The sequence below is a fragment of the Ixodes scapularis genome, unplaced genomic scaffold, assembly GCF_016920785.2.
Source record: "Ixodes scapularis isolate PalLabHiFi unplaced genomic scaffold, ASM1692078v2 ptg000312l_1___fragment_3__unscaffolded, whole genome shotgun sequence".
Lineage (NCBI taxonomy): Eukaryota > Metazoa > Arthropoda > Arachnida > Ixodida > Ixodidae > Ixodes > Ixodes scapularis.
The window spans coordinates 458,825-471,567 of record NW_024609958.1 but is presented as its reverse complement, the minus strand read 5'-3'; the positions used below and the strand labels follow the sequence as shown (position 1 = coordinate 471,567).

General features: G+C 45.1%; 1 protein-coding gene across 1 annotated transcript in view; it reads right to left on the bottom strand.

Moving 5' to 3' along the window:
• Positions 1–2,683: 2,683 nt before the first annotated feature.
• Positions 2,684–12,743, bottom strand: part of LOC120850893 — a 43,512-nt gene continuing 33,452 nt past the window's right edge. The window contains exon 4 of the mRNA XM_040223582.1: positions 2,684–2,785. Within this exon, the coding sequence (XP_040079516.1) occupies positions 2,684–2,785 (102 nt within the window). The remainder of the gene's footprint in view (positions 2,786–12,743) is intronic.

Sequence of the window (12,743 nt, the reverse complement as noted above, 5' to 3'; positions counted from 1 at the left end):
CAAACTTTATGTAGAAGATACGAAGGCTGAAGGCAAGGCGAGGGCTTGTCCGAAGCTGACGTTTTCTTATTTATACCCTTCGAACACTGAAAAAATGCGCGTCACGCTTGCAACTCAGGTGTTCAGCCTCAGTGTTGCAAAAGGTTTGGAGTTTTACTCTTAAAGAGGAACCGCTGGACTTGGAAATGTCCAAGGTACAATTGACTTTACAGTGCGGATGAATAAACTTTATGATGCGCTAAATCGTAGGCAGCCAAAGGAAGGTCTAAAGCTAGGTGGAAAAGATTTTGAAGTACTCGAATGCTTTTTGAAATGGCTCAATGACTGGGAGAAAGAACTGAAGGCAGGAAAAATTAGTCCTTACAACTTTTTATCACAATCGACTGCTGAGGGGCTGCCCGAGTGTTCATTCTCTCAAGGATTCACCTTTGGGAGTATCCGTTGACGAAATGCAATTTCAAGTTTGTGTTAACAGCAAAGTTTAATCAGGATGTTCTCGAAAACGCTTTAGGAGTGATACGTCAAGCAGGTGGATAGAACGAGCATCCCTGCATGCCTACATTTTTGCAACTGTATAACATGCTTTGTATTTACAGTCTTGTGAAGCCGCCTAAGTACGGAAGCTGTCAAGTTCATGCCAATGAAGAACTGCGTCTCCTAAGCTTGTCTGATCTAACCACAACATTTAAGGAAGATGTTCCGTGCGAGTCACGACTAGAAGAGCTCAAGAGGAAACTTGACGGTTGTGTTGATGATGAGGTTGAATGTGAGGATGTATTTGATGGCGCTCCTGCATCAGCCACTGTCACCGAATGCATAATTTATTATGTAGCAGGGTTTCTGTGCAAGAAACTGCTAAAAAACACAAGCTGTTCAGTGTGCAAGACTGGACTAACGGCCACAACTAGCGCTGCATCATGTACAAGACTCGAACCAGCTCTAGTAGTTTGCAAGACGCGAGGGGGACTGCTGCATCCCAATGCTGGTTTGTTTGGACTTTTATATGAAACAGAGAAAATATTTCAGAAGCATGCAAGGAAGAAACACGCGTACGACATAATCATTGAGCATGTCCTGGACAATTTCTACTTGTCATTTCCTTGCCATGAACACAAAGTGGAGGTCATGGCGCACGTTTTGCACTACTATGTTGGGATGCGAATCCGTCAGTACTGCAAACAGCTCAAAATTAACCAGGCAAACAAAATTCAAAATTTGCGCAAGCTCTCAAAAGTAGTTCAGTAGACCGCTTCTCCTGGAACGATCCTTAAAGTTTGAAGAGCAGGAATGGCTTAATATGGCAGACATTTCAGAGAAAAAAGAACAAAAGCTTACGAAAAGACTGCCTTAATAGGTCTCTTCAGCTCTTCAAACTTCTTTTATCATTATGTATATTTACTTTATAAGTATTTTTTAATAGAATCAGTGTTACTTTACCTGAAAGTGCACGAGTAGTGCAGTGTTGCCTTTTGTTTGTCAAATGCTGCTTTTTCCTAAAATGAAAGGCAGTGTAACTTCTCTAATAAACAACATTTATAAATCGAAGCATATCTCCGCCTCGTTTTGTTTCTGTGACAGAACTAAAGTTCAATGAGTCCTCACTGTCAGGAGGCCAGCTGCATCAAAGAATTTTAGTTGATCGTTTTGGCGTAATGTTGAAATAAAAAAAAATAAAAAAATTTGCATGCTGCCGAAAGGCACTTTTTATATATTAGTTGTAGCTGGAGGCTCATGAACTTAGACATCTTTTAAAACGTACCGTTTTTATTTTAAAGTAGACTTGTTTGTGCAAACGAGAGAGAACCGTTTTGCCGGCGCTGCGATCGGAGCGTACTTAATAAGGAAATAGCGTGCCGTCGCCACGACAGCACTTCAGCGTCCCGTTTTTTACAATCGACTATGAGCCACTTGCATGCCGACAGGGCGCTTGGGTCCGCGTTCTTCCCTTCAGAAAGGAAGCACGCGCCATACGCACAACCGCTGGAAATGACGCCGTCAAAAACCCCTTTTTGGAACGGTTAATAGCCTTATATAATATCAGAAATATCCACCGCCGCTTAAAAGTACCATGGTGAACTTTTTCCTACAGTTAAGTCGTGTAAAGCTTCGCTGCAGTTGCTGAACGCTTCACTCCGCGCGTAGCAGGCGGCCTCGCAGCCTCGCGTAGACCTTGATGTATGTGGCGCCATCTGGTGGCGCGTATGAGAACCAGAACACAAGTTCGACGCCTCCGAATGGGGCGTTACGCCCACCTGACCGGCTTGATCCCCATCACCTGCTCGTTTCGATAGCGATGAATTTTGTACCGGCACACGCTTGTGTAATCCCTACTGCGTGGTGCACGCTAAAGACCCCAGGTTAGCGGTTGTACTGCACCGGCTAATTTTCTCATCTATAACTAAAAGATAAGTTTCCCGTCGAGGCGAACTAGCCTTTTTATACTAACACAATTGTTATTATAAAAATAAGTTACAATAAAACTATAATATAAATAAAAATAATACAAATATACAAAAAATAACCTTAAAAGTTTTTAAAAAGTGTGTGAGCTTTGTGTGGCACACATTCCGAGCTGCCTGGTTTTTGCCAGGATGATGAAGCTTATGTACCTTCTTCTTTACAAATTATAGATTTAGAGGAACCACAATCGTTATTTTTTATTGGTCAGTCACCCTAGCCAAAATTATTTCTTTCCGGAAGAAAAGTTCAAAGTTTTCAGTTTCTCTTTTTTTTTTATAATCGATAACCATTCGTGAAGCGTTTTATTCACTTCTTGAGTGCAGACCTGTAAAAAAAAGAGAATGCGACCTTATTACAATCGGAACACATATATTAACGTTTTAATACAGCTTCCTTTTGGTAATAGGGATGTTTTTGTAATTGGGCAGCACTTTATAATCATAAAATATGCTACAAAACATCCTCCTTGAAACACGCCTTTGAATGTGCTTTCTACAAATAAGATTAAGGTGCGTGAGTGAAACCTATGATTAAAAAGGCGAGAGAAATTTTTGTTTCCGTACTCACACTAAGATCATCCTTTTTGCTTCTAAACTGTCATACTAAGAAGGCAGTGCCAATATTCTTTTATATACCAAATTGACTTAATTATTGGTGTTCATTACTAGCGTTTTTTCAACGCATGGCAGTCACCGAAAAAAAAAAAAAACAATATCAACGGTGTTCATACCCTCAACTCAAACACAGAACTTGCGACCACGCGATCTGAAGCCATTATATGCCGCCTGTGTTTAACATATAGTCATATGCTGGTGTTGGAAAAGCACGGGGCCTGCTTTGAGTTCCACACATTGTTAAGACTGGTTCGCAGTTGAGCCTGACTAGGACCGACTGCGCCACAATCAGTGTTCAAGCCTGTTGTGACTGTTCACAATCGACTGCAGAGCAGCGCAAATTCTTCTAAGCAGTCACAAGAGGTTTAAAAGCTCGCATTTAGCCTTCCCTTTAGTAAACAATTACAAGTCTGTGAACTATCCTTCAGGGTTCGGTTGCTCCCGTCACTGCGGTGATTTGACGCGAGTCACCACCTCTATACTTTTTAAAGCACCGATTGTCCCGAGTCTGTGCCGTCCGTTCCTTTGCCTAGTCTTCGTTCTTGTGCAATGTTACACTTACGTCATGTTTGCTATTTCCAAGCAAGTGCATGTGTTTATAGAGTCGCAGGTTTCTCGCTGCCTGATACTGCGACGCTAAAAAAATTGTGCATTTATATACTGTCGCCATTTTTTTTCACGGGATTTGGAGGCGGAGCTTCTCCTACAGATATGTTGCAACTAGGGATCACCCAAACTTCCATCAAACCGGATTTTTACATCGAACCTCAAGGTTCCACTGCTTAGACGACCCTTCGACGTGTTAACCTGGTTCTAGAAGGTTGGGCCATTGATCTCTATGAGAACTGCTGGATCGCGCGTCCCGCTCCCGCGAGTGAAGCCATTGGACTGTCATCTTGCTAGTAGTATAATCGCGTTTTTGCTAGCATTGCAGAGGCAGGCGGCAGCCTGCTGAAGACACGTTTTCCACTCGCTCGTCGTCATTCGCCGAAGAATTTTTTTAAAACCCTTTGTTAGCGGTGAGACCCCATTGAGAATACGTGTAAATTGTTTTCGAAAGTGCAATGCCGCAGAAAAAGAAAGAACAACTCGTCGAAAACAAGTTTCGCCGGTCTCGAGGCGTGATCAGAGCTTTCTTGGCAGGCCGAAGTGCTGCGTCTTTGTGCCATTGCACGCTTGGATACCGATCAAGAATCGAGTCTGCGGCAAAGGTTTGGAGGTGTGTCGCGTGCGGATGTCTTAGCATCATATATCGGTCACGGAGTTCTTAATCGTCCAGCTGTTCCGGCGAGTTGCTATTAATAAAGAGGTAAAAAATTGTTTACAGTTTTTCTTATGCACTATTAACCATGGCTATGTTCCAAATCTACTCTAATGGATCCCACGGCAGCACAAATAGAGCAACGCTATGAAGCAAAAATGGTTTTTGAAGGTAAAATACAAGACGGTCAGATTGAAAATCATTGAAGCGCGGCCCATACGGTCGTGTGCGATCGGTTGACCAATCACAATTAGGCGAGCCGCGCTCAAACTTGATGTCACGTGCAATTGTTGATAATGAGCCAGACCACTGATCAGTGATATGGAGCTGTTGCGTGGTATTCTGTAAACCGCCTAACGTCGAATAAGAAGACGTACCCCCCTTCCCCCCCCCCCTCCCCCCCGCCCGCTCTTCCGTCGCCACCGGACAATGGATCAAGCTCGTTTGCTGAACTGATAGAGCCGCAAGAAAAGAATACAGTCGTCAAAGTAAAGTAAAACGCTGCTCCAGAGGTACATGCGGCTTCACGCACATCGCACTCGGAAAACACAGGCACACTACTTCGAATCTTGATCGGTATTCAAGCGTGCGAAGGCACAGAGACGCAGCACTTCAACGTGCCAAGGAAGCTTTGATCACGCCGTGAGACCGCCAAAACTTGCTTTCGACAAGTTGTGCCTTCTTCCTGTGGCACTGCGCTTCCGTAAAATGTGTTAATACCTCAACGCTCACACAGGGTCTGAAAAACTTGTTCGGTGAATAACGACGAACAAGTACAAAACGTGTCTTCAGCAAGCTGCCGCCAGCCTCTGCAACGCTAGCAAAAGCGCAATTTCGCCAAGTGCAAGATGGCCGTCCGGTGGCTCCACACGCGCGGTGCAACGTCTAAGCTGGGAAGCGTAACCCAGCAATTATCATAGATATCAGTGGGTTGGACTTTGTGGACAGTGTGGTTAAACTTGAATACAATCAAGTTAAAGTTTGTAGAAAACGTTCTTACGGAACAGGTTGCTTTATTTTATAAATGGATACAATCAACGGAACATAATTCTAATAACGTAAAAGTAAATTGCATAACTTAGTCTTGCTATATAATAAACAACCAAACAGTGCTGCCATTTTTAAAAGTCGACGTTACTAAAACACTCAGTTGGGAAACTTGCCTTTGAAACTGGGCAGCTCGCGTCGACCGAGACCGAACGAAATACGATAACATACCGCCCTTTAGCGACAATTCAAAACAAGAAAGTTCATTTACATAGCTACTGCGAAATGGCACTGCGAGATGGCACCACCGGCCCTTGCACGACTCGATCTAAACCAATGCGTGCAGCCGTGCAGTTCCCGGGGTGGCCGCTGCGGGGTAAATCGAGGCGTTGCGACTTCCTTTAGTTCGGTCTTGAGTACAGATCGGAGCCACTTTTTCAAAGCAGGCTATAGGGCAGTTTCAAGTAGGATCTTTGAGTTCATCATTTGGTCATCATCACCCAATCCAAAGCCAACTGAGCCATTACATCGCGCATACGCATAACAGTCGAACCCTAATCGTACTTTCTCGACCTTTTCACTCAAAGTTCGAAAACGTCAAACCTGGCGGAACTCGAACCTCAACCTGTTCGCGACATCCCTAGTTGCAGGTCAGGAGCATCTGCGGTTTTAAAAGAACCGAGTTCGTTGAACATCTCAAAATTCTAACTTATATTAGTTAATACCCTGAAAGCGACACGTACTGAATACATGTAGCGATTTTGGGAGTGAGTCATATTTAGAAATATAGACCTTTAATAATAGGCTCGACCACTGATTCCAACTAAGTATCCTTAGTCCGAAGTTTAGATTGAACGGAAACGTATTAGCAGATGCACCACTCGCTGTCGGTGAGTCTGTCAAATGGCCACATTTCAGGACCTCTCCGCGACGTCATTCTTGAAAGAAACTAATATTTTTATTTTTCGGTTAATATCGGTTAATGTCAGTTACAAGTAAATAATTTACGGTTAAGGTTACGGTTTTCATAAATTACAAATAACGGTTTCGTTTCGGTTACGGTCACTGAAAAAATTTCGTTCCTAAACAGTTTCCGTTTTCGGTTACGGTTTAGAGTCCCTGAGAAGAACCTTGACGAGCTAAAAGGCAAATCCCTTTTGTCAGTCGTTCGAGATTTCAAACGAAATGGAGGCGGTATTTCTTCAGGACCACTGACCTTGTGCTCTCATGGAGGTTACTTGCAAAACCGCCTTTGTTTTTTGTGTACTCCTGGTTGTGACCTAGAATTTTAATTTTTCGGAGATATCTGATTTGATGGAATATTTACCGGCGAGTGTTTTCCGGATATTTATTAATTTATTCGAAAACACGGAAGCCCGATTATAAGTTACTACTAGGGTCTACAACAACAATGCGATACCCATTACTACGGCATGAAACTTTTCTAAGAAGTTGAAAAAAAAAAAAGGCAACTGATGTCGTTGAAGTAAACCCCTTTCGAAAGTCTGCCTTTTGTTGGAAACTTCGGAATCTCTGTATAATGGCGGACAAAGATGACATCGCAACCAACACTACGAGACGCTGGATGAAAACAAGACTTGTGCCTATCTTACATACTCTACTCAAGCTGTACATATGTCAAATACGTTTGTCAGTATTTGGTATCTTGCAAATGCATTTGTCTGGAGTAATGCTACTCTATTTATATACAATTCTCACTATCTTGTACTCACTATCTCAGACACATTTTTCAACATTGGACAAATTTTTGTCGCCGGAAGAAGCTACGGTACTAGGGATCCCCAGACTCCCGAGCAAAGCTGAAAAGATTACAAACTTGGAGTCAAGCGACCGAACACAGAACAGGAAACAAGGCAATAGCAAACGTAGTCTCCAAATACCAACAAAGGACCATTTGGAAAGCCCCAAGTATGTCCACCTATATACATGTGTTGCACTGGCGTCACATCGCATATTCTTCACCACCATGTAAGAGGAGGAGAGGGAAGCTGCTTTTGTAAGAATTTCGAGTGACGGGTTAATCTTCTATAATCTTCTGGGAGGAGAATAGCGACGTCTGTGCAAATCCGGGAGGCACAAAGGAGGATCCTGGTAAGAGGGGAGCTCCTTCTTCCCCTCTTCTCTGGTGGTCATATGATCGCTCTTTGAATGACGTCACGCGCAACCCATGTATACTCAGTGTCACTTCTTATATGCAGCAGACTTGTACACGTTACTGAAAAAAGTAACTGATTACAATTACAATTACTACAGTCGAAAAAGTAACCGATTACCGTTACTGATTACTGCCTCCCAGAAGTAACTGAACAATTACTGCAAAGTAATTGATTACTTTTCAAGTTACTTTCACGTTACTTCTAATTGCGATGACAGAAATACACAAATACACAGTAAAATATTGCGTACACAATTTTGTTTGGTTATTGTTCCCTTTTTTGTTTTCAGACCCGGAGCTTGTCGTGTAGCTGACGCGTCGACCTAAGGAAAAAAGCCCACTAAAAAGTCAATAGCGAGTTCCCGCTTCCCGTCGACTTTATCAGCAATCTGCAATGAGATCCGGAACTCCCCAGCCAAGGCTGGTGGCGCGCTTGTAGAAGAGCGTGGCGTAAAAGAAAAAAGGATTTGCCGACTAATCCTAGTTTTATTTTTTTTAGATGTTAAAAAAATGTCAATCATTTTTGCTCCATGGCTGAGTGACTATGCTGATTTTTGTGAGAAAAAAGAATTGTGGGATGAAAAATGTAATTGGTAATTGTGTAATTGATTTTGTAATTGATTACAGAAAAAAAGTAATTGAATTACTCCGAGCGTTACAGCTTGACAAATGTAATTGAAGCGTTACAAAATTACACTTAACTGTAATTGATTACAAGTAATCAATTACTTGTAACGCGTTACGTACAAGTCTGTGTGCAGTGCAGGCGAAGGCAACGCGAGGCGAAGAGAGGAGGAGCAAGCACTATGGAGGCGGAGTGAGAGTAGGGAACTGGAGGGTGAGGGGACAAAGGGAGGGCTCTAGGAACGTTAGAGTGGAAAGGAGGTTTCTCTCTTCTGCCCCAGCCTTTCTAGTGCTTGCCCTTTGTCCCCTCGCCTAGCGTTGCCTTCGCCTGTATTGCACGCAACTAGTGACACGAAGTATTGTCTCCTCTCGATCTATGTTTCAAAAGTTGTTCTATAAGGGCACGTTGGACCTTCAGCAGAAGATTGGGAAGCCAACGCTCAGTACGATCATAGAGGGAGTTTTCGTATATCGCCTCCGCTGTCCCACAATGTTCTCCGCAACCCGCTACGAGATCTGGGACTTTGCAGGCTATACTTCCTTCACCCATAAGCTGAGACTGCGGTGGAAGCTACGTCCTCGTTGGACCAGTCATAGGCCTCTCTTTCGCCACATCATCACGCTCTCGCAAGTACGAACACGCAGAGAATTGGGTCAAATGATAGGGAGTTTTCGCAGATGGTTTTCACCGTCCCGCAGCGCTCTCCGCAACCCGCTACGATACCCGGAACTCCACAGTCAAGGTCATCGGCGCACAGGCGCGGCTTCTTCGTTGCGAAGGGCTTAGCGGAGGGGGAAACGCGGTCTACGAAAACTCCCCGATAAGAGGGAGGCGACTGATTGGACTAGAGTGCCTTCATGTGCGCTTCGCATAGAGTGATGCCAACTGCCTGTTTCCCTATCCCACACCCTCTTCCACCGCCATTTTGTTTCTCTCATTGTTTCCCCGTGCGCCGGAAGGTGGCCTTTGTGTCCATCGGTAATCCCATCCGAGGGGGAAAATGCTAATCCTCCCTCCGTGGGTTCCACAACGCTGCTCCGAACTTCTGAGATAAGGTGCTTGTTTCCGGGAGGGTTATAAGCCCCACGGATTATCGCCGAGAATCAAAATGGCTGCTGGTTTGTCGGCGAGTGGTATTACAAAGGGTGGCATCACCCTAGCAAAGCGCACATGAAGGCTCCCTAGATTGGACCGGCGGGCGTGCAGGTCCCACTGCAGTCTCCGTTTAAGGGTGAACTGGGTATACACCAACTCATGTTTACAAACAAACCGGAGCGCCCCTAGCGGACGTCACCGGCGCCGCGCATGCGCCGTGGATGGTGGGCAAGAAGCCCGCCGTCGCCCATAAACAGACCATTGAATTGCGTTGTTGTCGGCGTCGGTGGGAGTCCCCGTGCTCTTTTTCGCGTTGGAATTGTTGATTCTACGTCCTCCTAACAATGTCTGACTACTTGAGCGGCTTCAGCAAAACTATTGAGGCAAAACTTTGCGTGGATAATGTGACGTGTGGCGATTCATTTTACGTGGACGCCGCAGAATGGGCGCTAAAGCCTGACTCCCACGTCGAGATTCTGCTCGCTATTTTCAGTCGCGACGTCGCTCGGACTGCAAAAGCGTGGACCGTAGCTGAGATGGTGGACATCGATACTGAAAACCTCAAGTAGAATCGGGCATTACAAGTCGGTGATGGCCACTGGTAACAATGATCAACAACTTCTTGTATCTGTTTACACTTAGCCGACTTACCCCAACCAGCCTTCAAAAGTGTTTTGAGGCCTGCACTTAGTTCTTTCGCAATTACCGGGTGAACGTTTTGTTTACGAGCCGCTGTCGTTTGAACGAACTAACGACAAAAAGCAGCCAAGTTTGAAAGAGCAGACGACAGTTCGAACGCACGCGCAATGGAGTACGGGCAAGAAGCACCGCGTCCCGCGTCAACAAACCATTCGAATGTCCCGTTGTCGGCGTCTGTGTGAGTCTGCATACTCTTTTTCGCGTTGGAGTTGTCGATTCTACGTCCTCATCGCAATGTCTTACCACTTCAATCGCCTGGGCGAAATTATCAAGTCTCGTTACGCCGCTAAACTTTCCGTAAATAATTTGACGTGCGGCGATTCATTCGCATGAACGCTGCAGAATGGACGCCAAAACCATGATGAGATTCTTGTAGCTATTTTCGGTCGCGACGTCGCTCGTGCTGCAAAAGTGTAAAAGGTAGCAGCGATGATCGACATCGATACTGAAAATCGGAAGCGGGAACAGACAAAGCGTAACAAGTAGGTGATGGCCACCGGTACCAATAATTAACATCTTGTATCTACTGTTTACACCGAGCCTACTTAAGTCTTTTGAGGCCTGCAATTACTTCTTATTGCAATCACCGGGTCAAAGTTTGGTCTATGAGCCGCTTTTGTTTGAACGAGCAGACGACAAAGAGCAGACAACTTTGAAAGAGCAGACGAAAGTTCGAACGATCAGGCGGCCGTGTGAATTTGAAGACGCACTGAATCCGTGGGTGGTCCGGACAACTTGGGGGTTCTCTCGGTCATGTTGGAACAAAGCAAATACATCTGGCGACTACAAATTGTGGCCCGCACACGCAATCGTAGTTCGACAGCGTCAGGTTTGCCCTTTTCACGGCTGCTACGTTCTCGGACGAACGGAGGGTGCAAAAACACATGAAAACTAATCTTCAAACCTTCCCAGACTCTCTTGGTAAAGCCCCATCGCAGCATTTTGACGAGAAGCCAGGTTTTTTCTCTCGTTTCTTCCAAAGGAACACAGGAATGCATGTCTGGCACGGCGACTTCTGCCCACCGCCCGAGACCGGAAGTGCGTCCGGCGCGCCACCACCGCGGCGTGACGTAGGAGAGTTGAGTTGGTGTATAGACCTTTCCAGTGGCAGTCTCGAGCGAAGTAATTTTCAGCGCGCTTCCCTGGTTTTGAGAGTCTACGTCACTGTGGTCCGGTTGCGCTGGACTGTGGGTTTTCTCGTCTGTGGACTTTCGCAGCCTAAGTAGGCCCAATCCCGGACGCGGGGGGCAGCTAAATTGCCACGTTCTTTTTCGACTTTTCGTGTTCTATTGCGATTATAATTTGTCTAGATTAAAAAAAAAAAAAAGCTTTTGACTATTTTCAGGAAAAACAGAATCAAAGTTATTTTTGGTGAGTCCGTACGCGACCGAACAAATTCAACTGGAATGTTTGTTTTGTTTTGTGTTGATTTTTTACGGCACCATGTCCACAGCCATTTTAATCTACAAAGGTCTTAAAAGTCGAAGATATTTGAAGACACAAGGTAGTCGAACTGCGTGGGTATTGTCCCGCTCACAATATCAAATTCAACGATCTCATCAACCAAACAACCGATTGATACGTAGTATCCCACGGTGCCTCGTGATCCGAACAGAATTTGAGAAAGGTCTAAAAAAACACAAAATAGCAATATACAGTGTCGATGATGGTCACTTCACGCCGATCTGACGGAATCCGGCTTGTTTTGGAGCATGTTTTGAAGAGAGCTGCTTTGCTGCTTTCTTTGCACAGTACCAAAACAAATGAACAAACATGTCTATTCCGTCCCCATAAACCCGACATATCACCTATTTTTCGTGAAGGCAAGGAATATAGCCGGCAGGCTTTTCGGAGCTTATCTCAACGGAAATTATTCTCGAAGAACGCCGCGGGCCGCTGGACGTTCGCTCTCTTCGTTCGTTTCCTGCGAAGGCCGAGCAGGTGAAGAGACCTTGTATTCCCTTGTTCTAACAGTCTAAGATAACACAAAAATGGTAGCCATCCGGAACAGGCAAATAAAGTAAAAACATTAAAAAAGGCCGGCGATCTTCGAATACGCAATGCAGGTGAGAAGAAGTTTGCTGACTGGGTTTCCGGAGCTCAGGTGGTTGACAGACATTTCTGACTGATAGAGGTCGCACGAGTCGCAAAAGGGCGGCGGCCACAGGGCTGTTTTTGCAAAGGGCGTCTTCGTTCCGGGGAGCTTCGAGGAGGTAAGAAAACGGTCTTCGAAAGCTCCCTTATGAACCATTGTCAGAAATCGCCGGTTCAAGGGGTTCTAGCATAAAAATGCGTGAGCTGGTTTTCAAGCGAGCGCACACACTCCCTTGAACAAGGAAGTTAGATCCTGCTTTCTTTATTAAGCTCCACTGACCTAGATTAGGCTTCCCCAAAGCCCCCCGTGCGCTTCTTCTGGTTTAACATTTGCTCCCAAGCCTGTTTGAGAGCCTTTCTTTTATCTCGATTATTTAATCCTGACCTTGATGAATGAATGCAGTTTGGGTGCGGTTTCGTGTACATTCTCTCGCGTTAGGTGTGTTTTCTTCTCGACTTTTTTTAAAAATTTGTTTGCCAGTTTTAAGGTAGAGGTGTTGTTCCTCGCCCTTGACCGGGAGCACAAAGTACTAGCCCTTGGTTGTTGATCAGCGACCGATGCTTCCGTCCTCGGGTCGATGTTTTTCTTAAGCGTTTGCCCTTCACTCGCGTTCTCATCCAAAAGTGTGGCTGCCTGAACTATTTCTACTTCGGCTGTCAGGGATATGCAACGCCTAACTACATCTGAGGTTTCCCTGATGGCCGTAGGGCATATTAAGGACTTATGACGGA